This window comes from Drosophila melanogaster, chromosome 2R (assembly GCF_000001215.4).
Source record: "Drosophila melanogaster chromosome 2R".
In the NCBI taxonomy this organism is placed as follows: domain Eukaryota; kingdom Metazoa; phylum Arthropoda; class Insecta; order Diptera; family Drosophilidae; genus Drosophila; species Drosophila melanogaster.
The window spans coordinates 15,285,860-15,311,377 of NT_033778.4; the positions used below are offsets into that span (position 1 = coordinate 15,285,860).

The window sequence follows — 25,518 nt, forward strand, 5'->3', positions numbered from 1 at the left end:
GTGAACCAAATCCAGTCACGTTTTCATGCCGACTTCAATCCTCTGGCATTCGCACAATTGATTCCAATTCCGAATCAAAACTTTGGCCAACTGCAACTTTGGTGTTATCGCAGCAAACAAAGCCAAAGTGGCAAACTTTAGGGCAACACCCAGCGTCAACCCAGCCATCAATTCACAGAGGGAGCAAACAGCTCCTGGGATTCCCAGTGGTTAGCGGGCAGTTGGTATGGTTACCTTCACTTAGCAGAGGTTACCACTTAAAGTGGTGAATGGCCTACCTCCTTTAGGGGTTCACTGCCGGCGTGCGCCTTCAGCAAATCACGCACATTGAGTATAAGGACCTTCGATAGCGTCGAGGAGACGGAGGAGCGTTTCCTCATCCGCTGGCGCCGTCGAATGCCTCGCGGCGTGGAAACTGGAGTCCTGGTAGTCGGGGAGCTACAAGTGGGCAAATGGGCTGCCGATTCGGCCGCAATGAAGGCGGATGTGGAGGCTCGAAACGAACCGACGACTACAGCCGGCGTATTGCTGTATCTGCGAACTGTGGAAAAGTCCTTGGAAATTCGACGCACATATTTGTGAGGGGCGAGCGGGGAGTCGGTAACCACCATGCTATTGCCGCTTTCTACGCTATTTTCCGCTAATGTGCTCTAATTAATTGAATTCGCTGCGTTTCGCGAGCGGCGGCAGCTGCAACAGTATTTGCATACCCAACCGAATCGGACGACAGGTGAATCTCGACTGACACGCACATGCAGCCCGCGATTTGGTTGAACCGAGCTGAGTATGAAAGGCCAATCTGCGAAAGGCATCTCCGTTTCGGAGTGGATGCGGCTGTGGAAGTGGGGGTGGCAGATCGCTCTTAAATAAGATAAGCCCAGCTAGAGGTAATCCACCTAGTTTCATTTGCAGGTCTAAAAGCTTTTTCATTGCATTTGCCATCGCACCCAAAAGTATGGAGCGAATTCGAGTTTATTAGCTAAAAACTTAAAGATTCGCTTTACAACCTAAAATCTCACTGCCAAAAGCCCTTTTGTGGACTGCCAAATTGTCATTTGGCCAAGACCTGTGATTGGTGTCACTGGCACTTTCGCCCTGGCTGAAATTTTAATGCTTCATTAAATCGATTTTCTAAATAAATGATGGTCCAAATCAAATGCCATTTAATTAGCGAAATTGCCAGTGAAATCTATCGACCATCGAGTGTCTATTCTGTAAGCTCAATCTAGTAAATGGATTTCCTGAAATAGTACACTTAATTAATTACCTTTGGCAGCTAAATGAAACGCGGCTGCTAATTAAAGCTCAGGATCTAGCTTGTTTTAAAATACATTTTCTTAGATTATGGGTTAGGTGCACATTAGTAGGCTAATACGAATGCAACAAGTAGGTTTATTAATTTCCAAAACAAAATCAACAACAGCAATTGTGGGTGAACGTACAACGAAAGCGATTAAATGATATAGAAATTAAAGTGGAATGTAGATTGCTTACCCTGGGCACGGTTATATTTATCAGACCCCAACAGATTTTTTTCAGTCCCCATGGTATCTTTAAGGGTTTCGTATAGTTTGGTTTCAGTATTGTTTCGGTTTCAATTTGGTTTTGTGTTTTGTGAGTGTACGTGGGTATTGACATTTACATTTAACAATAGTCATGTTGTTTTAGCGTTTACATGTCACAAACACATTGCAGATTTGTTTATGGTCATCGTTTGAAGGTCGTGGTAATCGTTGTTTTCGATGATTCAATATTCGCATTTAATATTTTTTTTTTATTTGTGCAATTTTGAAAACGCACGCACACACACAGATACACGAAATGGTGCATTAAATATTTGAACAACAATTCGTGGTTTTCGTATTATTCATTGTTGTTTTTAAAATAGATTTTTTTTTTGATTTGGGTGTTGTTTCATGTGTGGTGTGGTGGGTGGGAGAATAGAGTGTGAAAACACAAAAAAAGATTAATTAACAGATCGCAGCACAATAATTAAAATGTATAACAAGGATTGTTCATTGTGTCGCAGAACGAAATTAAATCCAAATCAAGGTGGAAAATACATTTGGACAGGGTCACGTTTTCGTTGGTGTTTTTTTTTTTTTTTTTTGAGTTACGAAAAGATTGGCGTGTCAGTGTTTGGGGTTTGTGTTGGGCAAAGCAAAGTTGAAAGTAGAAGAAAAATATTATGTTTTAAAATTAGTTGTGACATAAAATGAATCGCTCTTCTCCGTTGCAACGGGCATTTCATTTTTGTGGGGGGGACGCACTACGTTGACTTACTACCAGACCGCTTTGATTTAAACTATGGTTGTAATGTTAGAATTTAATGTTAATAACCAGCATAAATCTATTTTTAAGTATTATTGTGGAGGGTTACAGCTACTCATCCTGAAAGTATGCACCGACTGACTGTAGTGAATTGCACTAGAAGTAACTATTCAAAAGCACCTGACGCTTCTTGCTGGCATTTAACATGCCAAAACCACAGCTTAAGGTAAAACACAGACTCTGTCTGTCGCAACTGCTGGTTGCACTGAGCAGGCAGTTGAAACAGCATCCACTTCTACACTGGCAAGTGGCAATTGCAGGTGGTGGCCACAGGTGGCACTATAAGCTCAGACACCCACACTCACCGCACTGGCTGCCTCATGAAATTCATGATATTTGCCACAAAACCAAAATGGAGGAGCACGGACTAAGCCCCAAAATGGCCACAAAGCACGTTCACAGTTTCATCATAAACTTGGTGAATAGTTAATAGCAAAAAAATCAGTGTTAATAAATTAGTTTATGCATTTAAAAGTGGTCAGCACGAGAAAAGAGTGAAGTGCATGCACCCAGATGCACTGTCATAAATCGTGATTACTCACTAATGGAAAGCTGCCCCAATTCATTAACAAACAAATTGGTGATTCATTTTAAAGAAATTGAATAAAAAAATCTTTACGATATTATTGTTATCTGTAATTGGATTTAAACTTTAATGACTCTCGACCATTATTTCTTTAAGCAGTGGAATAATTTGAAATATATTCAGTAATAAATAGTTTAAAATGTGTGCTGCCGACTGCTTTCTGACACTTGGTCGCAAACGGAATAAAAATGAAAGGGAAAACTTTAACAGCTCATAACTACGAGTTCCCACGGATGCGCCCGAACATTTTCTCCGGGCGAGAGGAAAACCAATTAAACTTTTAGCCACCAATAGAAGCGAGGGACGTAAAGCCGCAAAAAGTGGAGCGAAGCATTAAGAATGTTATGCTCATCTACAGCCGAACGAAGCCTTTGGGCATATAACGCATAACCATATAGTACGTACATACATACCTATACATACATATATGTTATATGTATGCTCGCATTTATATGTATGTGAATGCATGTGGGCATCTCTTCGGGACCGTTTCATGCAGCGTCTATTAAAATAAAAGCTTTTCCTCCAGCGCAAGCCAAGAGCCACAAAAGTTTTGTGTGGGCATAAAACACAGTTCGGTTGATGTGGACCGAAATGTGGCATATTTCAAATTAATTAAACGGTCAGGGTAGAACAAAACGACTGAGCCATGGCTAATAGCCATGCACGACCGAAAGAATGATGTATAAAAAAAATAAATATCAGTCCTGCAGCGGCAACTTCATTAATTAACTTTTGTTTAACACATCGGTGTGGTGCAGCAATGATTTTCCATATGTGTGGGAGTAGGGCAAATAGTTTTAAACCTTTGTTGGTTAACGTGGTTCACTGGACGGAAATTGCTAAACTAATTTGCCAATATGCTGTTCAGAAACTCCCAGAGGAAATCGGAGAAACAATGCAGTTGTGAAACTGAAGGCCTCAACATGCGGTTATCCAATTAAGTTCGCCATCCGGAATCGAGCATAAAAATTGATGCACTCGCAGTTAGGGGATTAAACCACAGCTCGATAATGTTCAGCCGCAGGATGCAATTTGCCGGGCCACCTGTCTTATCGAAACCGATAAAAGTTGTGCAACATAAACAGCACTTAATACCCACATCAAGCGCCGTCATCTCATCCGCTCGTGCATAATGCAAGCTGGGCGAATAACAAAAAGGGGTGATGGGTGTTGGGTGGTGAGCGCTGGGAGTTGGGCGGTGGTCCTTTAGTGTTTCACCTGCTCTTGACTTACGGGTTTCCAAAGTGGAAAATTGATGGTGAAGCTGCCGCAGAGACTCCAGGAGCTTATGCTGATGCTGCTGTTGCAGCGGCTGTTGCCATGGCTGATGAAGTGCCACACTCGTTCTCGACAAAAAGGGCCACAAGACGTCGCCGTGGTGATACATCCAAGGAGCGAAGTGATGGTGTGGCATTGGGGGCATTCAGCGAATTTGCCAAGGTCTGCTTTTGCATGGCTGGGTCTCAAAAGAAGTGCGAAATTGACTTTTTTGGATCACCCCCCTCAAAAGTTTGCTCACTGGCTCAGCGCCAGATGTGTCCACAATCCATCCAAGGGTGTATTTAATGTAACGGTTCAAAAATAAAACAATCTACCAATTGTTGCCTGTGTATTAAATAATTGCTAGTGCTCAATCCCCTACATGGATACGCTTTTAGTTCTGACAATAAATGTTTTTTGTCCACACAAAGCCATTGTAAATTATTATTGCAACTGTATTGTGAAGCATTTAAGTGTCATAAAAAAGTGCGAAAAGAAGTGACAATACAATGATGAAAATTGCTTAATAAATAACCTGTTAACAAACTGTGCGTTATCAGAACAACGCATTTTATAGTTTTTGGTTCCATTGAATATAGTAATAAGAATTACTCGCATTTTTTCCAACTATATGCCAGCTATATTGGCATCACTGAAGCGCGCGTATTCCGATTGAGAACTCGCTCTCCGCTTGACAGTCAACAGCTGCTGATTAACACAAAACGACAACAAAACGGCGGAGACATCACAACAGCAACAGAAACAGCAAACACAGATATGTCAAGCGAATCACCAGACCGGTTAGACCCCGAAAACCCAACAAAATGCAGTTCTCCGCCGTACCAGAGCCAATTAACTACAATTACCCATGCAGGGCTGGTCTACTCACAAACACCCAATTGGTCTCGAAGTACATGGTCAGCTCCAGATGCACTTGCTCTGCAATTCGGGGGGTATCCACATGCTCCAAAAATTACTCACGCGACTATCTAATCTCTCGACGAACTACGTGCGTACACAGTGGGAAAAGTTTTTGAATCGTTTAAAAAACACTCATAAAAAGAAATGATGATTATATATTTTAAGCGCTTTTGCAGAATTGGAAAATATTTGAAGATCTGGAATTGTTTTACAATTATATACACTTTATGTTGACGAATTCGAACAATTAAAATGTTTGTGTATTCGTTTTTTTTTTCGCGGTGTAGCCGATATCGAAGCGAGCGATTCCCGCTTGGCTCGCATGGAGCTGCGTCGAGCACTGAGCCATCGCCGCGGAGAGCTTTCCCACTCGGCCACGGCGAGTGGTGTCAATTAGCGTCGCAAATATAGCAGCAATATTATCGACAATAACAGAACAGAATCGAGAGCGATAAGCCCCAAGTGAAGAGTAACGCATAGAATTCTCAGCGGTCTGGGCGGCGGTTTGAGTTTCAGTTTACAAACTCCGGGAAATTTGAGGAAAAACTTTTGCATTTTAAAAGCATTTTAATGTCCCTCGTAAAGGGAAAAAATGCGCAAGTCATAATTATGTTGATTTTCCAAGTTTTTCACTCACTTTTCCGTCATTTAAGTGTTGGCCTCCGTGGCCACAACTCAAACAATTAAAGTTTCGCCCGCGAATAAGTCAAACAGCTGGCCCCCAACTCTCAGCCCTTCGATAAGCAGCTGTCAGTCAATTGGTAGTTAGTTGATAACAAGAGAATGAATCCACGAGAACATAAGCTCAAACAGATACTCCACGAAACTAGAGTCAATCCTCGGAAGTTGTTGCATACTTTCAGGCGGTTTCTGTAACTTTTCTACACCAAACAGGCCTGTTCTGATCTTCACTTAAGGCTTTCCATAAGTATCAAGTTATTTCTCTAGAGTTTTCCGTAATTACCACCAAAACTTCGTAAACCATTAATTTAAAACGTAAAAAGAAAAAGATTATAAGCTAAAAATAAATGTTACACGGTTATTTTAATATTACAGCTATCTAATATTTCATAGGCGTCAAGCAAGAACTTGTTAAAATTTTCAATTATTTTAAAAGATTAAAATTAAGCAATATTGGAAACAAATTTGGTATAAACAACTTATAAAGAACATAACTACATAACAACTGAAACAATATTTAAAATACGCACTTTAGTACTTCACTACATAATAATAATTGAAATTTACTCAGCATTCCGATAAGTTTCATTATAGTTACTTAATAGCCGAAAACTATTTTACCTCTAATGAATGATAATCGAAAACAATGTAATAAATCCTAATACAGTTCACTTTAGCAAAATGTTGGCAAAAGTGAAAACAGGAACAGGCCTAATTGAGTAAGCCAATGTCTAGGTGAAGAAGCAAACTATTTAAAATACATTTCCAATAATGCTTAAAATGGCCAAAAAGTTGCGCCAACTAATGACTACAAAAAAGTTCAAAAAGAAAACTACGAACAAGAACTCGGAATAGTTTGGCTACAAACTACACTAGACAGTTTCCAACAAGGCCATTTGAAAGGGGGAAAACTCAAGAGATAATTATAGAGCGAGATAGTTCAGTTTTCCACAACAAAGCAGTTTGGCAGTCAGTCAAATAGCAATTATAGAGCAAAGAGCAGAGGAACGTATCGTATTGGATGGGTGAAATATATATATAGATCAAATTAAAAGCACCTGAAGAGATAGGCGTTTAGGAGGGGAGAAGTTATATATTCTCGATCTGGGCCAACTCGACGTTTTTGCTTACCGGTTTCGCTTTGGGTTTCTGCTTCGCCAAACGCTTCTGTTTCAACATCGTCCACAGTGGACGCACGCACACGCACACATAAACAACTGAAAACAGGAGTGGGAAAATTGGGTGGTGGGTGGTGGACGTCGGACTATGGACGACGGTGGGTGGTATCCGCTTCAATTGATTTCCGCCTGCGAGTGAGGCTTCTTGGCCTGCAGTGTTAAGAAAAACAATTATGAAATATCAATTATTTATGGTTTCGCTAGTCTCGCTTTGTCTTTGGCGTGCAGGCATGCAGAAGGATATTTGTGCTGTGCGTCGGTTCTGCGGGGGATTTGTCACGTGTCATGCTAAATGTATCCTGTGAGAAGCATCCACACTCTCGAAAAAAATTTGATATAAAAATAAGCCCGCTTTTGTGCGACGGCAATGTGTAAACAAAACGGCACAAACAAATGAAAAAAGAAAGCCAGGACACACAAAATTGAAAAACAAAATAAATATACAACGAAATTTTCCCATTCACCTTGCACCCAATTATGAACCTCTCCAAGGAATGCCAATGAAAGGGTTTTTCTGTTAATGCATGCTAATTGTGTTTGCTTACGGAAACAGGACGAGAAAACGAAAACAAACCAAGATCCGAGTTCCTCGGGTAGTTTCACTCACCTTGACAGGCTTCTTTACGGGCACAGGTCGCGAGTACTGATGGTAGACCTGGACATGGTTCGATGTGAATTTACCCAACATGTGTGGCTCGACTTGACGAAGGCGGCGGATCGGGGCGGAATAGTTGATGATGGTCTGGAAACGAGTTGAATTCACTATTACTAAATCAAGTTCCAAGTTCATATGCAACTTTTCAAAGGATAGAGCCATTCTACAAAAGAGGCAAAGTGTTGGGAACTTTTAATTATAAGTGGTAACTACTCTACCACGCTGTGGTTATAATACTCACAAGACAAAAGTGTTACTTTCTTGAAACATACGACTAGAGCCTATGACAGGCAAAAATGAATGGGAATAGAAAATGAGACATTTTCTTAAATAATTCAATATTTTAAATATTCAACTGTGCACAGTATTTTCAGTCCTTTCAGCGGAAGGGTTTCCTTTTTCTGCTTAGCAGAGAATATTCACATGACCTTCTTCTATGGGGACGGCAACAGTGCGTGTGTGGCGACACATGGCTCACCAGACTCCGACTGCGAATCCGTCTGCGTATCCGTATTCCGTCTCAAGTGACAGGACGACGGGCTTTGAGCTCTGCTTCATTACAGTAATGCGAGCTGGCCAGAACGGCAGCCAAAGTTCTGGACAGGACGTGAGTGGGACGGCCAGAAAGTGAAATAAAATAAGCGCTGGAAACAGCAAAAGTTATGCCAAGTATTCCCGGCTAAGCATGAATGAAGTGCCATACAACGAACACCCCGACAGACCGAGAAAAGTGGGAAATGCGGGAAATGCGACAAAGGCGGCGAAAGCTGAAGTGAAAGTAAAGCCGAAGAAAAAGTCCTGGGCCGCGTGCTCTTAATTTGCGGAATTCAAGACATTCGCTTTCATTCGAGATTATACTGGAGCATTATAATCCGCTCCAGCGTTGGATGGGTGGAATTCACAGTCCCGTATGCTGTGAGCACTCCTCAGATAAAAAAGCTAGTAGACGACAAAATCAATATCTAAATACGATTTCCACCCACATGTGATTAATTTTTGTGCAGTCAGTTAGGCACACAGTTGAGATAACGCACCATTAAATTTATGCACGAACAAAAGACATTTCAGCCAAGTACCAAGGACACGTTGGTCCTGCTGACTTTTCCCCCAAATGATTGCTCAAACTTATAATTGGACTTTAATAAGCAATTGCCTGGCAGGCCTGTGTGCGTGTTTGTTTCGAATTATTCGGGATGCTTTAACTTGTTGTTCGCTGAAAGGCACAACACACTATGGCAATGTGATTAACCGGCAGGACTTGAGTCCATATCAATCGCGTACTAAGGACCGCAACTGCTTGCATCAAACTTGAGCGAACTGGCAAGTTTCCAGCGGTTTCCATTCGTAATGTGGTGTGATGGCCCACCACTGGAGGACTCTTCTTGAGTGCCACAATCAGTCTGCCAAGTCCGACGAGTGGGTGCTGGGTGTGAAATTTATACGCCAGCCCGCATTTGCGTCACTGTTTAAAGATTTTCCCCAACTGGCGCGCAAATGATTGCGACGGAAAGGAGACAAGGATGAAAGGACCTGCCTCCGGGTGAACCAGAACAGGAACCGGAGCCATGTGCCTTGCCATGTGCACAGTGCCCCCACGCCTGATCCACAGCACATTCTGTTGTTCTCGTCAGTTGTTTTATAATCTAAGCCTCTTAGCTTGCTTTCCCAATTTTTTTTTTGGTAAAGAAAACACATATGGATTTCCGCCAAAATGACTTTTAGACGAACCAAATGGAAGGCATTGTAATTAAAAGGTTTTTTCTTGAATCAATTTTGATTTTACCTAGGCAAATTGATGGCCCAAATTCTATTACGTTTATTAAGGATTTTCATTCGTTGGTTATATACAAAAATTTGTGTAATATGCAACTGTATAAAAGCGAATTTAACTTATTAACTTATACAAAAATTTGTGTAATATGCAACTGTTTAAAAGCGAATTTACCTTATTAAACACATGTAAAATAATATATGATATGATTTGATATATATATATAAGATATGATTGTTTTTCTGGTCAATTCTAGCATATTCTCGTGAAAGTGTAACCCTAAACTGACGGTAAGTGTTAATTTTATGGCTATCAGTCATGGCCAACTGGGGTATGAGGCACCTCTGCGGACACTGTCGACAAGTGCCAGGGAGTGGCTGAATGAATGGGTTCCTAATTGAGATAAGAGTGACGCAGGCTGCTGCCTCCAACGATGAGAAATGAACCCAGGATGTGCCAACTCAAACAGAAAGAAATAACACTTTCGCTGCTCGGCGACTATGGCACTTTCTCCGGCGATTTCCGAGCCAAACAAATTAGCGGGGCCAAGAGCAGCTAGCCAGCCAGCCAGCCAGCTGGCAGTTTAAGTGTGAGTATATATGGCGAGCCCTGATTATTGGAGAAAGGATAATGGCAAGGGTAAGCTGACCCACAAACACGATTAAAGAGACCAAGGACAGAGCCCGGTGTTGGGTTAAATCTTTGTGTGTTTGCTGCTGTTGTCTCTGCAATCATTCAAGCGCAGACAAATGCCCTAGTGTTTGTTTATGTCAACATTGTGCCTCTGCCACTTTGACCCACACGTTCTCACATGCCTTTCATGTTCCACACGATTTTTCCCCATTTCCCAGAGCGTTTCTCTGTTTTTTTTCTTGTTGCCAGGACATCACCAACATAATGGATCTCATCAGCCGCAAACTGAAATCCAAGAGTAAACAGCTAACTAACGAGTAGCACCGACTGCCACAACCCCGAGGATTGAATAGTCGTTTAAACTGTCATCATTCGCCGTGTGCCATCAATGATTTGCGAGATTCAAACCGAAACGTTTTCCAAATACTGACCATTGAAAGTAGCCAAAGATTTATTTCTCTTTGACCGCATTAGCCAGAGCTTTTTTAGACCCATTCATCTTAATTAAATCTCTATCTGTCGTCGGACAAATGGACTTTGTGGCCTTTTGCATTCGCAACAGCTGCTTAAATGCTTATTTTTAAAATGGTTTCCAGAGCAAATGCCAAATGTACACATAACGCTAAAGCTCAATGGACAATAATGCATTTATCATTTCATTTATATTGTACAACCGGCTAATGTATATCATTACGTACAAATTAAAATGTGAACACAAAATTACGGCAAATAGAATTAGGCTTCGGTAAGCTGTGATTGTGTATGAATAATAATTTGATTATTTAGTCTTCATAAAGTTAACCAAAGTTATAAAGAGGCAAGGATTAAATTATTAAATATTTTTCGCATTTCATATTTTTACTTGCTTAGCAATATAAGCAACTTCCAAGATATTAAGAATTTATTTCAATTTACCTAAAATCAATAAATGAATACGAATTTCTATAGTCTGCTTATATTAAGAACCCTTGGCATATTTTAAAAGGCGTTCCTCGATCTTCCGGCTAAACATTCGAACCAAACTCTCGGCCACGCTGACTTGGCTATAAGCGAGTGCGCAAATGGGCTTACTATTCCTCATTTTATCGGCAATGACCAGCGTCCAATCGATCTCGTGGGGATGTGTCTGACCCTTAACAAAGCGGGCGAATATCTCCGGCAGCCATATGGCACCATCGCGACAATAGGAGCACTGTTTGCAAGTGTGCTTCTCGAAAAACTGAATTGATCGCAACATTATTGCCAGAGGATCACAGTCCTTGGTCATCACAATAACCGCTCCGCACCCGAAACCACTGCCTGCATCCGTCAAACTATCGAAATCCATGAGAACCTTTCCGGCTGTTGATGGATCCAACAATGGTGTGGACAAACCACCTGGAAATACTGCTGCGAGATTGTCCCAACCACCTTTTACTCCACCAGCATGTCGTTCTATAAGGTCTTTCAGGGGTATGGACATCTCTTCCTCCACAGTGCAGGGATTATTCACCTGACCGCTGAGACAGTAAAGTTTGGTTCCCGTGTTGTAACTGCGACCCAATCCAGCCCACCACTGGGAACCTCTTCGCAGAATTGTGGGCACTACTGCAATCGACTCGGCATTGATCACCAAACAGGGATGCTCGAAGTAGCCCTTTTCCGTAAGGAAGGGCGGACGACGTCGTGGTCTTCCCAGTTTACCCATCAAACAGTTGATCATGGCGGTTTCCTCGCCACATAAGTAACGATCTCCACGCTGGACCATCACATCGAATTTGATGCCCGTGCCACAGACACTGTTTCCCAACAAACCATGATGATAGGCCTCCGCCAAGGCAAAGTGCAGGTTGCAGGCCTCGTTGTAGAAGCGATTTCGAATGTACACAATGGCTCTACCGCATCCCATGGCCACACCTACCAGAAGGATACCTTCTATCAGTTTGTGGGGTTCATGTCGCAGGATATCACGGTCCTTGCAGGTTCCGGGCTCTCCCTCTGCACAGTTCACGATGACCATTTTGGGCACCTTCTCGGACTTGGTCTGGCGTAGAAATTCCCACTTCAGTCCGGCATAGAAGCCAGCTCCTCCCCGTCCGCGCAATCCACTCTTGCTTACCTGCTTCATGATCCATTCGGGACCCTGCTCCAGCAACTCAGCGGTGCGATGCCAATCCCCACGTTGGCATGCTCCATGCAAGCGCCAATCGTGGCGTCCATAGAGATTCTGAAACACACGATCACAATCGTCCAGCGGACCAAATTTGGTCTTGCAATTGGGCTCATATCCCTTGGGCGGATCGATAATGGGAGGCCTATCGGGACCCAGCTTTTTGCTACCTCCCGCTTTCTTGGCAGTTTGGACGAGACGCAGTTGCTGTTCCCAAACAGACGGTAAATAGTTTTTAAGCTTCTGCCGCAACATTTTGTCGTCTTAAAAAAGAGATGTTCTGTGTATGCCTACTATTTGAAAATTAGAATCTGGACTGACAGTGTTGTCAAGAAATGTTTAATAATTTAAGTTTTAAGATCTTTAAACTTTCTATTAGATATCCAATCGATTTATTAACAATATGTGTCAGTTTGCTGTCTATTTCTCAAAATTTAAATATGTCTATCAGTTTGTGTGAAAAATGTAGGCTGCGGGTGGTTTGAGTCATGTTCATTTTATTCAAATTTGGGCTAAAATTAGAAATTGAAGGCCAGATCTAAACAGTATTTATACCGAAATCCTTTTTAAACGAGTTTTCTAGCCCAAAAATCATAGGCACAAACGGGGCAGTAAAGTAAACATTGATGTATATCGGCACAAAGTTAGCCAACGACAAATTGGAAGACTGAAAGTAGCGCAACAAATGCTGCCATAACGACAATGGGAGCACCAACAGCAGCAATAAATTTAGGAGTATACCGGCAGCATACACCCACATCTACATTCACATTTGCCTCCACAGCCACCCACACGTCGGATGTTAGTCAGTTTTCCCAGTGCGAGGACATGTGCGAATGCGTATACGTAATTTTCTATGAATCGAGCAGCAGCAGCAGCAGCATCAGCAGAAGTTGTGGCACAGACAGCCCCTTTCAATTTATGCAACCATCCGACAGCAATTCGCCTTTAATGGCAGGCAACAAAAGGCATCCCGAAACCAGATGAACTGGAGATGAGATTCTGGTACCTGAGCAACCTGAGAGGGATTCAATTAGCGGGCTTTGTGTGCCGGAATGAAATGGTACTCGCACCCAAATGAGTTGCCTGCGACATTAGCGACAAAGTGAAGTTTGCCTCGCGGCGAACTCATTAGCATACACTAATCGGCGTCATGTGGCATCCTGCGGGGCATCCCAAGATGCACTCCAGCTGCATTAAGATGTTTCGTGCACGGGGCACAACTATCCACAAATCACGTATTTAATTGGGGGGACTGTTGACATAGGACTGCGAAGGAATGCCAAACGGGTGGGCTGAGCCAAGAGAAAAATTTGGGCAGCAGTTTGGGTCTTGTTTACGGGACATTACACTCGCCAAAAACATATTTCGAGTTGTAGTCAATTGCTGGGAAAGCTCGTTTACCTTAAAAGAGTCATATTCTAATCGTGATTTTTATTAATGTATGAGCTGCATATACCTTTTTAGTATAACTTCTTACTTGATCTCTTCTTCAGTAGCAGTAAAGATTTTGTTAAGTGTTTGCCCTCTCGACACTGATGCTAAAAGGTAAACTGGAATCTCCCACGAATAGTCGAGTCGTCCCTTTCCTCGTGGGAGGTGTTTGTGTTTGTTTTATGAGCTCAGTTTGCTCAGCTCTGGTTGATTTCGTTATTATTATTGCTTGGTAATGTTTTATGGCCATTTTGTGGCTGTTTTCACACCAGTCAACCAAACACCGCAAAGCCACCGACCAAAAACAATCAGGACAGCTGTCATTGAGCACTTTTCAGCGCCACGCAAAGTAAACATGCGGCATACACCGCAGATTAGCTCTAATGGAGTAGCCATTCCAGTTTTAGTTTCATTCCACAAATAACTGAACAGATCCAATCGCGGAATTCACTCCCTTGTTTGTATTAGCAAATGCATTGTGTGCTTCATTTGGAGACTTTTTGTATAACGCATTAAACACATTAACGATAGGTTATTTCAGGTATATTGTGTATACGCCACGTATAGTCATTGATTTTAACAAGGTTACATTATGGTTACCCGTCTGTATTTCATAAATGCTGTAGAACATTTAAATGTACTATCACATATTTCTCTACATTTAAGCTGAAACTAAATAAGCCTTTAATAAACTCCACAAGCCAGTCCATTTCAAAGGTCGTTATTCAGTCCTTGGACTATTTCAGGTTCCACATAGAGTATTTAATGGTTTGCAAGAGACCACATTCCTTTCGAAAATTTATAGTCGCACATGACTCTGTGCTTTTTTGTCCTTGCCCATTATTCAACCATTTAACGACTTGTATATATAACATGAACAAAATCTAGTACAATTAAATCGGAAATAATAAAACTATACAATTTATCGAAGATCAAACTGATTGACTAATGGTGTTCCATTTTTTCTACGCTAATTACCATTGGATGGATATGTAGAATCACCTCCTTTATTGGCACTAGCGAACTCCTAACTAACTGAATTTGGCACACATTTGACACTTGCCACATGTGCCAACGAGTCGATATTGGCACACTAAACTAAACAGCAATCAATAGACGCCCCAAGGACACCGCCGCTGCCATCGACTTTAAATAAGCTAATTTACATGCACACATGGAGCTCCTGGTGGCAATTTGTAAGCGTCGTCGACAATGCCAGCAAATTTACAGCCCACGGTGGCAGTTGCAAGTGGCGCAGCTGCACATTAATGGCCTGGTTGCTCCCTTCGTCCTCAGACAATTGTGGTTTGTCTTCAGCAAGCTTTGCAGATGCCTGGCCTCTGCGTCTGCTTGTTTCTGCTATCAAACATCAACTCATTATCAAGCAAGGGAGTGCACAGTTCATCCAACTGTTGAATTGGTATTGGTATTTCGGTTTAAGATAGATTGATGAATTAATTATATGAGACTCGAGCTGGCGCTCAGATTTTGAGGCTTTAGGATACGAAATTTGCAATTCAAATATTAATATTATGGATGTTATTCCAGCTTAAATGAGGAGAATCAAGGGATCAAATTACAGAAGTATATACAATTTTGGAGCGATCAATAACTCCATCATCCAACAATGGTGTACCAAATAAGTTAAACAGTTTTCGCTGAGAATTTCATTTTCTGAATTTAATTTTATTATTAACTAACAATTTGTAGCAAATATTGTTGTAAGCTTTATAACAGCTTTATTCAGCTCGTAAAAAGTTAAATTCAAACTTTTTCGCTCACTTCACAATTAGTTAAAGGCGTTGCACTTTTCGTAGCATAGTTTTTCGAGCAGCACACTATGCTGGTGGCAACTTTAGGCGGCAGAATGTGAAAGCAATCTCGGTTATGGGCAACAACAGGTACCAGGTAGCCAAGTGAAAAGACGCAGGTGAAAACCGTAAAATTCACATTTAAAGGCAGCACACACACTGGGGGCAGGATCCGGAACCCCATAAACAAAACTGAAAGTATTTATAACATGCAAACACGCGGTGGACCATGGTCATTTGCATGCTGACCCCACATAAAAACACACACACATACATTTGTGCGCGGAGTGAAATAAGGGTTGAAGGGTCAGCGCCTGCAAGTTAATCACGTGCCATGAAAAGTCACGCATACGGCGCAACTGGCGACCCCGGCTGAAAGCTATGAACATGGGCAGACAATTTCAAAAGTCGCAGAATCAGGGCAGCTGAAAACATGCAAGTAAATGTGTAATAATGCACAGGAAAACGCCAAAAAAAAAACGAATTGAGGTTGCACAACTTTTCGAGGTCAGGAAACAAAACTTCAAGAACAACAAAGACAAAAACCAACCAACTTTGAAAATGCAATCCAAAAAAAAACACAAAGTATATGTCCTGTTTTGAATTTATCGCGAATATAAAGCGGTTAGCTGGCAAATTCTTGAAGTCAGTCATGGGCTTCCAGTGCGCTGCAATAGTTCATTTCGTTCCACGAGGTTATTGTTATAGCTTCGGCTATAAAAATGTCCAATTCCGACAATGCGTGTCTACTTCCGAATTCTACTTGCGACCATTTTACGACCCGTTTCATTCATGGCGAGTCCATGAAGGAGCAAACTTTTCACTACTCATAACACTCAATTACCAACCGTGATTTCGAAAGTTGGTTTTAATAAGTGTAATTTGAATATTGAGGGAACACACTTATCTGAATAATAGCTTTATTATTATGCACTAAAAAGTGCACATTTGCACTCATTGATTGCTGGCAATTTGGACCCCACTTTAATGTCATTTAAAACTACCTGCTAGTTTGGTATTGTGTACTGTACAAATAAAAATCAATTAGGTTCCGAATCACGTCGCAAAGAAAATAAACTTGCATTAAATTAATATTATTATTATTGAAAAATGCGTTTAAAGTTATTGATTGCCAGCAACTCTATTTGAAAGTCCTGTTAAGCTACTTGCACGTTGGTTATTACGCACTAGACAAGCCCCATGGAAATGTAGCAGATTGTCAACCTTTTGTACCACTTTTTCCGAAGGTCAGACTGGTTTCCTTGCCATTATGCATTAGCTTTGTTTGCATATCTCAACTCAGTGTTCGGATCCTCCTTTTCACTGGGTCACGTGCATAAATAAATTTAAAAAGCTGTCCCATTCGTTGCAATGGCACGTCAACACTTTTCGCCGGCCAACCCAGAGACGTGTGGTGGAAATAAGTTTTCCACTTTCTTATGCACGTAACTCTGGGTGAGAGTTTTGGGTTTCCACTGCATGCCATCCATGTGACATGACCAGTGCCTAATGGGTAAGCACTCCTCCTTCGGATAACTTTGAAATCGTGGCGAAAAATGGGTAGCCATGCTCCGGATTTCAGACCATTAAGACGACTTATGTCCGCATCGAAGGTGTGTTTGTCGACTTAATTCGAAAGGCTTGTTCCAACTTTAAACCGATTTTTATATTTGCAGAATCGTCCAAACGGAACCGGAACAATGGCACCCAAAGCGACCAACTGATCCCAAAACCCAAATCGCCAATATGCCGCCAGTGAATATGAATGTGAATAAACGTTGGGCTGTGGATGATGGCCTATGGGTGGGTGGCGGCCAGCAATTCACGGGATTTGCATTTAACAGGGTCCGCAAATGCCGACTGCCAGGAGGAGCCCCATGTTTGCTAATACATATTCGCCGTCCGGGCAGGGCACTCGAAACGCTTTCTGAACACAATGAATTGCGAATTGTGTGCGGGCGAATGGAGCCGAAGGTGCAGGAAACAGTAAAGGGAGCGGAATATAAAACCTATTACAAAATATGTTTGTGTTTCATTAAAAATTTAAGACCATCCGCAAACGAAAAAGGAATAAAGGAAGAAAATCGCCCTGTTTATGACATGCGACAAATTCATTTCGCCCAAAGCATCTGTATTAAAAATTCTTCACTGATAAAGTTATAAAAACGAACATGTTATGCCGTGTGACGAAGTGCGATAAAGCGACTATTGTAAATTATGCAATAGCATTAAAAATAAAATCAACAAATCTGTCTGATCCAAAATCAATATACATATGATACTCGTACAAGGAGCGCGCTAATCGTGTTGTTAGCTTTATACAAACATCCATCTCAAATGAAGAGTCCTTTGGCAAAAAAGATAATTGGGATTTTAATTTATAAATCTGAATTTCTTATGTGGCAATATTTCGGAGAATTTTATAAACTTGTTTAACCTATAAATTTCACATTCGACATTGCAAATAATTTACGATTGTGGTGACAATCTGCGCAACAATACAAGCAAATGATTCTGGTGATTCTAATCGATACGGCCAGGATCTTTATTGATCTGCAGTATGACAGACCGTGGCGATATTGAGCGTCATTAACATGAGATTCATTCGATTGGTCATCAACATTTGGATTAGGCTTGCATATTTCACGTTTTTGGTTGTTTAGCAATAAGCAATCTATATTCCATGTTCAAAGGGTCAGTTGTAGCAGCTACTTTATAGGCCAAAAATACGCCCCATCTGTGAAATATTTCAAGATATTAAAGGCACGTGCGCCCAACTGATATGCTTTATTTTATCTTTCGCAATAAACTTTTACTATTTCATAATACCTCCAGCAGTACTCTCTACAATGAAGTGCATTTTGTTTCGCCATTATGGCAAAAATATTTTTGTTTTGCTTTTCCAGATCGTATATCAGTCTGGACATTTTGATACGATTCTCTTGGTTAGAGAAGAAAACTTTCGCTCCTGATTTTATTGCACAATTGAATTAAGCAAACTGATAAAAAGATTATTCGGTTTTTATCGCATACGTGAAGTCTTATCTGCGGTGGTGACGGCCTCAGATTACGAAGAATAATAAAATACATTTTAATTGCCAACGCGAGTCAAAAACCTTTTGGATAAAAACAGTTTAAAGTGGCAGCCGCCCGCTGTCAATAAAGCAGATTAATTGCAAATAAACTGATTCACTCTTAAGCCATAATAAATTAAATGTTTCAATTAAAGCTTCGTGTATTAAGAACTTTAATTTATTACGCGAATTTATTGGTAAATATCGCGAGGCTTATTTGTTTACTTTTAGTGTATTATATTATTTTTATTCACGTGCCTGCGTTATAAATCATTGAAGAGCGGTAGTTAAGTAAGAGAAAATCCTCCTGCTCTATGACGCAATTCACGTAAATAAAAGTGTGTGCGCTCAGTTTTCAGTGTATTTATCTTAATCAGGAAACTCATCTTAGGAACCTTGAATTTTCTGTTTGCCCTGTCGCTCCAGACGTCCCATCTAACTCTATATCTGTACATCTGCACAAACGTGTGTACGAGAGTATCTGTAGCTTTGTATCTTTGTATGCACTGCCTTCTCTGTCTGGCTATGAGTTTTGTTTGCTTGTCTTTTATTGCGACTTGTTGACGTTCTTATTGCCGCTCTGGCCGTTGTTGTCAGAATCTCAAGTTTACCCACTTGCATAGCAATGAAGCGGTATGAATATGCGAGTCTGGATTGGTCGAGATCCACTTTTCAGCCAGGAGAGGATTTTGCCACTTGTTGTCTTGCCACATTTTGCGGCGCTTGCATTTTGCGCCAGGCTCACGAGGACATTGTTGCCAGACGGCTGTCATAATTTTCAATTTTATACCTCCCGAGCTTTATGCTCACCTATCCGGGAGGAGTCCGGGCTATGGACCCCGGAGTTTATGCCGTACACACACATGCACACACACACACATATATATTTGTACGTACGCGCACTCGTAAGCCGCAAATGTTTGCTCGACGTGTCTTTCTGACGTTCACCACACCCGGGGACTAATGCATTAAGTCGATTTCGCGCTCCAATGGATTTTGTTGCCAATGCCACAAGTTTTGGCATCCTTCCTACTACTACACACATATGTACATACATGCAGAGCATGTATATAAGTCGCCTTGGATCAGGCACTTTTACACGCTCAATCGAATGGCTCCTCCACTTTCGACTGACTGACTGACATTTTTGCCACATTTAGTCTCGAGAGTCAATGGCACGTTAATAAAATGTCGCCAAACGAGCAGGGATTTTCGCATTTTCCGATAGTTACCCATATAGATGCGTAGGTAGCTGGCTCAGTCCGTAATCAGGATTCAATTAAGCATTTTAAAGAAATTTAATCAAACTTCGCTGACCTTTTCAGCCCCCGGAAAAGCCAATTAACAGTGGCAACAATGAGTGCCCGGATAAACGGGGGGAAATCGGGTAGAAGTTTTCATAGCCCGGTCTTAATTAATATATCAATCTTTTTGTTGTATCCTCTCTGTGGAATGTCAAGCCCTTCATGGGGCAATTAAGGGGCTATTGAAATGTTGACACTGGCCGCAACAGGACACTTTTCGGGGTTAAAGTTTGGACGGGAAAAGTTCGAGCGTGCCTTTTGTGTTTGTTAAAGAACTTTCCATCATCAGTCGTGTTAACAAGTCGCACGCACATTATTTCTAATTTATGTGCATAATTCAAAATGTGTGGCCTTGAGGGACAAAAAAGAAAAAAATACGAAACGAAACGGTTGTCTAGAAAGTTGGGCTGTCCCACTAAATCACATACATACGTCTTGCGAATGAGTAATGTGGGGCCCGTCACTCAGTCGTCAGTTTCTTACCTCCCCCCCGAAAAGCCAACCAAAAACACCCCGAATCTCCACGAATTGTACTTTACCACTAGCCTGCGCCTTATTAATGTTAATTACTGCCGTTGCTCTACGCAAAGCTCTTTATCCCTTTAAGCCACAACACATTTGCGAGCTTGCCAACAAACTTCAGGCCTAATTTTTGTTAATTTTTTGCCTTTCGTCCTGCCACTGACACACTCACAGCCAGAGGCGTCGCTTGAGGGGATGGAGATTTTGGGCAACAATTTATGCCGAAAGTTTTCGCAAATTGCTCATTTCAAGCACCGTTTGGTATGCAACACCTTCGCGATATTAGAAAATTCCTGCAGGTGAGAGATTTATGCCAACCATCGTCCTGCCAATTACACACACTCGTACATCTCAACAATATTTGCATTCCACTTGGAAATCTTAAAGATAGAAAAATTGTGCGCCTATTTAGGAATTTAAAGCGCTTAGATATTTTAACCTTCAAAGGTACATGCAACGCAGTAAGACAATTAAATAATTACAAATAATTTCCATGACTAATCTTTATATTATTAGATTTAAACCGATATTAAGTATTAAAATGGAATGAAAATCATTAATTTATTTACTATCTAATGTCCCATAATTTTCACTCCATATTTAAACTTTTTTCTTTAAATTGATTCGGTGTGAATAGGATATGCTTTTGCACAAACGCTCACTAAAGTCCTGCAAAGTAATTTGCATTTATCTCGACGGTCTTACCTGGGAAAACACTTAGTAGAGTCGGAAAACGCGGCCAGATGGAAAACGCTGGAGCAGAAATACTTGTCTCTCCGTATACTTGATGCTGAATGAGGGAAAATGCGGATGCTGCTGTTGTTGGTGCTGTTGCTCTGGGGGCTCCTGAATATTGGATCAAGCATGCTTAAATTTGTTTTTCAAGTTCATGCGTTTTGTATTGCTCATTTCGATATTGTTGTTTATAATTGTTGTAATTGCTTTAATGGTTATTATGTCGGTCTCCGCAAAATTTTGTTGGCTGGGTATTGCGTAAACAATCGAAGGGTATACGCGATGAATTTCAGGTGTTTGGCAATTAGGAATTTTCACATAATATAATATCCGAGTGTTTGTTTAGTTCGTTTGATTGCAATTCACTTTAACTACTACCAGATATTTGGCTCTAGTTAGGGGGCAAAAAGCCAAATGGAAATTAAAGGGCCCTCAAAAAGCCGAGCTACTCTTCCCCAGAATGGAAAAATGGACTACTTATGCCATTGGCATTGCCATTGCGCTCAGGCAATGACCCGGAAGTTTTGGCATTTCATTTATCTCATTTCTGTGCTCTTCGGGCCGCCTCTCTTGGTTTATTTTACAATAATAAACATTTAGCATTTTCATTTCGGCTCTTGTGCATTTGTTTGGTTTACGATTTTAAAGATTTACGAGATTTTTTTCCACCCAAGCACTGAAGTAAATGGGATTCGCTTGGCCTTGTGCTGCTCATTCAGTTGAACTTCTACACAGAACCTCCAATTGTTATTATACTGGCTGGATTATTGTGATAAAACTAAGAAAAACAGTGTAGTTTTGTCAAAAAAATATTAAAGTCTCAGCTTTTTAATAACTAAAACATTTGCATATTTATTATGTAAACAATATTTCAGTTCTACGAAAAACATAATGGCAACTATTGAATATATTTGATGACTCTCAGCCCATTTTACTTTTGAATAGTGTAAATTTTGCAAGCATATAATACATTCGCAGCATTCCAGGGAATCGTTGAGATAATAAAAATATTCTATTCCGTTTTTTCTGGTTTCTTTCGCCCCACCCTCGCCTCACTTGACTGGTTATAGCATTGTGTTGTCTAAATAATAGAATCGAATGGGGTTAATGGGAAAGAAATGCCGTGTAAGGTCCGGTCCAGAGGCGGGACAATATTAGAGGGGAACTTTTTTTTAAATATACTACCCCCCATGTAGATCATGTATGAAATCAAAGAAGTCAATGGTGTCATTGAAATCGGTTCCTTCCAAGCCTTACATTTTCACTGTCACAAAAACTGTTTATAGTAAATCATGTATAAGATCTGAAATCCAAAAGAAATAGTTTCTGTTGCACCAAAGGGATAATCTTTATCCCAAAACTTGAATTATTTTACAGTTTATGGATAATAGCTTGCTATATCTCTTAAGCAGTACAAAAGTTAATGCCTCAATGGATTGATTTTTTTTTAAGGGTACTACTCTCCCCAAGATTCACGATTTAGATCCGCCCCTGGTAGACCCCAACAACAAAGCAAGTTCATGAGGGGGCCCTGATCGAAGGGGAGAGAGGTGGGGGTTGGAAAAATCGAGGGGATGCTGGCAATGTCGATCAATGAGCGAGAGGGCACCACATAAAGAGAAAGAGAGAGCGGAGCGGAGAGAACCGAATTATATGTACATTGTTCAATGCAAAACTAAACAAATCACCAAAATAAATGCTACGAAAATAAACCATAAAGCCCACTGAACATCAGAGCGCATATTAAACAATATAGTTTTTCTATTCCTGCAGAGTCCGTGGGAGTAAATGTGTTACGGCGATGACTTTGTAAGCGTTTTGTTATCACACACGATGCAATCACATGGCCACCCTATTTAGTTTAATTATTCAAAAATAATTGCACTTCTTGCCAGCTCTGCGTAATTTGAAACTGCGCGTTTTTTGGGGTTTACCGGGGAACGGGATACGGCTCACACGAATCACAAAAAAACACTGGTACACACACGATAACGGTTAAGCAGCAAAACGTCGACACAATTGTTAATTATTTTAAAAAATATTTAAATGCGCCAAGCGAACCGCACATGTTGGAGAACCAACAACAAATTGGAGCGACGCTCCGCCGCAAAAACGCTGTCACACACAAACACATACACACTCAGACCAATCAGCTGTTCTTGTTGATCGGCCGCCAGGGTTGCCACCGCATCAAAATTCGGAATTCAATCATTTGAATCTAGAAATTACTTTGCCGTCGAGCAACGGTTTTCCAGACACTTTAATGCTTCACTTTTTTAGCTGTTTACCTAAGGGAAACGACTGCTGTTGGTGACCTTGTGGGCGCACTCCCACTTTTTCACTTTTAATTGCCGAGCATGCGAGTAGAACTTTAAAACACGCACTGCTTACTTAGTTTTATTGCACTCCGCGGTATAAAAAGACGGGAACGACCTCACGGTACAACAGTCCGAATACGACTGAGCGCAGGAATTCGGAGAAGTTCCTTATATACCGTTTTCACTATTTTCTCTCTCAGAAATATTCCAATGTTCCAATTGGAAGTTTCGCAAATGTAAATTAACAGTCCAATGTTAAAAATTAACAGCTGTTGCAAACATAAAGCACTTTCCATCGGTTGTTTCTGTTTTTAGTGCTTACAAAAATAAATATATTTTCAATCACAAGGCCTAAATCCATCACATTTAAAATTAATAGTCATTCTTCAGGTGTGTACTATGTGTTTTTACTAATATGTTGCTTAATTTGTGCGTATAAACCTAACAATTTGTGTATTTAGCAAGTGATTCCCTCGTCCAACTTTCGAAACAAAATTTCAACTTTAAATAGAGTTTCAAAAAATTGTTTAAATTTTTAAGTAAGTGTGCTAGTCCATGTTGTTGTACTCAATAATTTCATATATAATTTATAATATAATTTGGGTACGGCTGAACATCAGTTGTTTTATTGGGTACCTCTTAAGAAGGAATAACTAATATTGTATTCCTTCTAATGAGAAATTTATAAATCTACTATTCATAAATCACCATTATTAATAATTAAATTTATTATTTTGCTCTTAAAAAACATCTTAGGCTGGCTCCATTTATAATTTATAGTACAATTCTTGTTAGCTTTCTCTGTAAGCCATCTTTAACTTAGTACCCTGCGGAGGTACCGTTCTCGCTTCCATTCGCGCACCTTTTCCCTCTGCATATCGCTTCGCGTCCTTCTCGGCTGATATATGGGATCCCTTCTCCTAACAGCGTTTAAATCGAAGGCACCAAAGTGGGAGACCCTTGCCGACTGCTGTTCAATTCCCAGTCCAGTGCGTTGCTTTCGAAGAACAGTCTTGACGGGATACAATCGCCCACTTTGACTCGGTCCCAATCCGTGCTCCTGGTCCCAGCCCTGTTTCACCATCAGCTGGAGTCCTCGATTTTTGGCAGATATGTTAAATTTGTGGAGCTTATGAGCGGGCAGAGCCTTTAGATTGAACTGATGCACTGTGGATGTTTGATGAATTGGCCAGGGGGTTTCTTTGTAGTCCCTCTTACAGATTTCACAGTAAAAGGGGTTGTTGCCATCAACTGACTCATCCTCTTCGCTAGTTTCCTCTAAAATGGGTAGGGATTCCAAAAGATGAACTACATCTAAGTGACCTTTTCGTTGGGCCAGTTTCAGAGCTGTGTTTCCGGATTTGTCTGAGGTCTCTACTTGGACCCCTCTCTGCACGAGCCAACTCACTGCCTCCGTGGCTCCTTCACAGGCAGCCATCATCAAGGCAGTCCAGCCAAAGGAATCCCGAGAATTTAAATCCTCTTCTGAGGCCTTCATTTGAGACAGCTCCTCTACTTTGTTGCTAGTGGCCAAACGGAAAAATTTGCTTTTGTCGAAGGGGACTAGGATCCTTTCTGGCTCTCTTCTTGTTTGTGCAGTTTTGTGGGTACTTGGAAGGTTAGGTTGGCAGGTTGTGGGCGCATCCAACACCTCCTTGTAGAACTCACGAGCTTCTGCTCCGTTTAAGCCATCGATTTGGTGCTTTACTGCTTTCGGGGACTCGGCGATAAAATCCGGATCTCCTGCTCGGACGAATCGCTTCAGTTGGAGTGGCAATGTTGTTAGAGCCAGCCAATTTGGATGCAATTCGTTTTGAGAATTCATTTTTGACAATAATGATGCTAACTCGTTTTGTAAATAAACATTTCGCAGATGTGCGTCAGAGCTGCGTAGTGCTCAAAAATATCGTTTGGAGATAAGTCGATAGCCAAACTAATCGAATATAGAGATGGTGATTTTAGGAGATAAAAAATGAATGACACTGTTGAAATTATTTAGTCAACACTGTCGGTCAAAAATCTATTAATACCGCTCTATGTGAAGTTTCTTAAGCTTCTTTTGCGTTCTTGAAAAAATAAATAATATAAAATACAAAAATAATATTAATTAAGTAATTATATTAAGTAATAAAAATAAAATTAAAGAAATCCC

At 40.9% G+C, this 25,518-nt stretch overlaps 3 protein-coding genes and 1 long non-coding RNA gene across 15 annotated transcripts in view, besides 1 other annotated feature; all 4 read right to left on the reverse strand.

The window, feature by feature from the left end:
• The window catches only part of Trpm (Transient receptor potential cation channel, subfamily M), a 46,561-nt gene extending 23,052 nt beyond the window's left edge, over positions 1 to 23,509 (reverse strand). For 4 of the 11 annotated variants that reach the window (NM_001299519.1, NM_001043084.2, NM_001043085.2 and 1 more), the window contains exon 1: positions 5,070 to 5,443. In NM_001299519.1, the coding sequence (NP_001286448.1) occupies positions 5,070 to 5,096 (27 nt within the window). In that variant the 5' untranslated portion in view covers positions 5,097 to 5,443. Of the gene's footprint in view, positions 1 to 278; positions 739 to 1,494; positions 1,552 to 5,069; positions 5,444 to 6,913; positions 7,111 to 7,567; positions 7,703 to 21,018; positions 21,440 to 22,982; positions 23,139 to 23,336 lie in introns of those variants that run through there. The other 7 variants (NM_001299517.1, NM_001414109.1, NM_001414108.1 and 4 more) reach the window with 6 other exon arrangements.
• Positions 8,736 to 9,229, reverse strand: lncRNA:CR44241 (long non-coding RNA:CR44241). Its single transcript, NR_124560.1, has one exon. It is a non-coding gene; the product is annotated as a long non-coding RNA:CR44241 (long non-coding RNA).
• On the reverse strand, positions 10,905 to 12,470 carry ND-51L2 (NADH dehydrogenase (ubiquinone) 51 kDa subunit-like 2). Of its 2 annotated transcripts, NM_137183.1 has the most exons (2): positions 12,118 to 12,470; positions 10,905 to 12,060 (listed from the first exon to the last, which is right to left on the reverse strand). In NM_137183.1, the coding sequence occupies exons 1-2, from the start codon at positions 12,421 to 12,423 to the stop codon at positions 10,978 to 10,980; spliced, it is 1,389 nt and encodes a 462-aa protein (NP_611027.1). In that variant the 5' UTR covers positions 12,424 to 12,470; the 3' UTR covers positions 10,905 to 10,977. The 2 variants fall into 2 exon arrangements, with proteins under 2 accessions (NP_611027.1, NP_725449.1); NM_166086.1 differs by having other exon boundaries at positions 10,905 to 12,470.
• Positions 23,510 to 23,730: 221 nt separating the features above from the next.
• Positions 23,731 to 23,938: a mobile genetic element.
• A 133-nt stretch (positions 23,939 to 24,071) lies between these two features.
• Positions 24,072 to 25,275, reverse strand: CG8152 (uncharacterized protein). Its single transcript, NM_137184.2, has one exon. The coding sequence runs from the start codon at positions 25,189 to 25,191 to the stop codon at positions 24,181 to 24,183; it is 1,011 nt and encodes a 336-aa protein (NP_611028.1). The 5' UTR covers positions 25,192 to 25,275; the 3' UTR covers positions 24,072 to 24,180.
• Between the last annotated feature and the right edge of the window lie 243 nt (positions 25,276 to 25,518).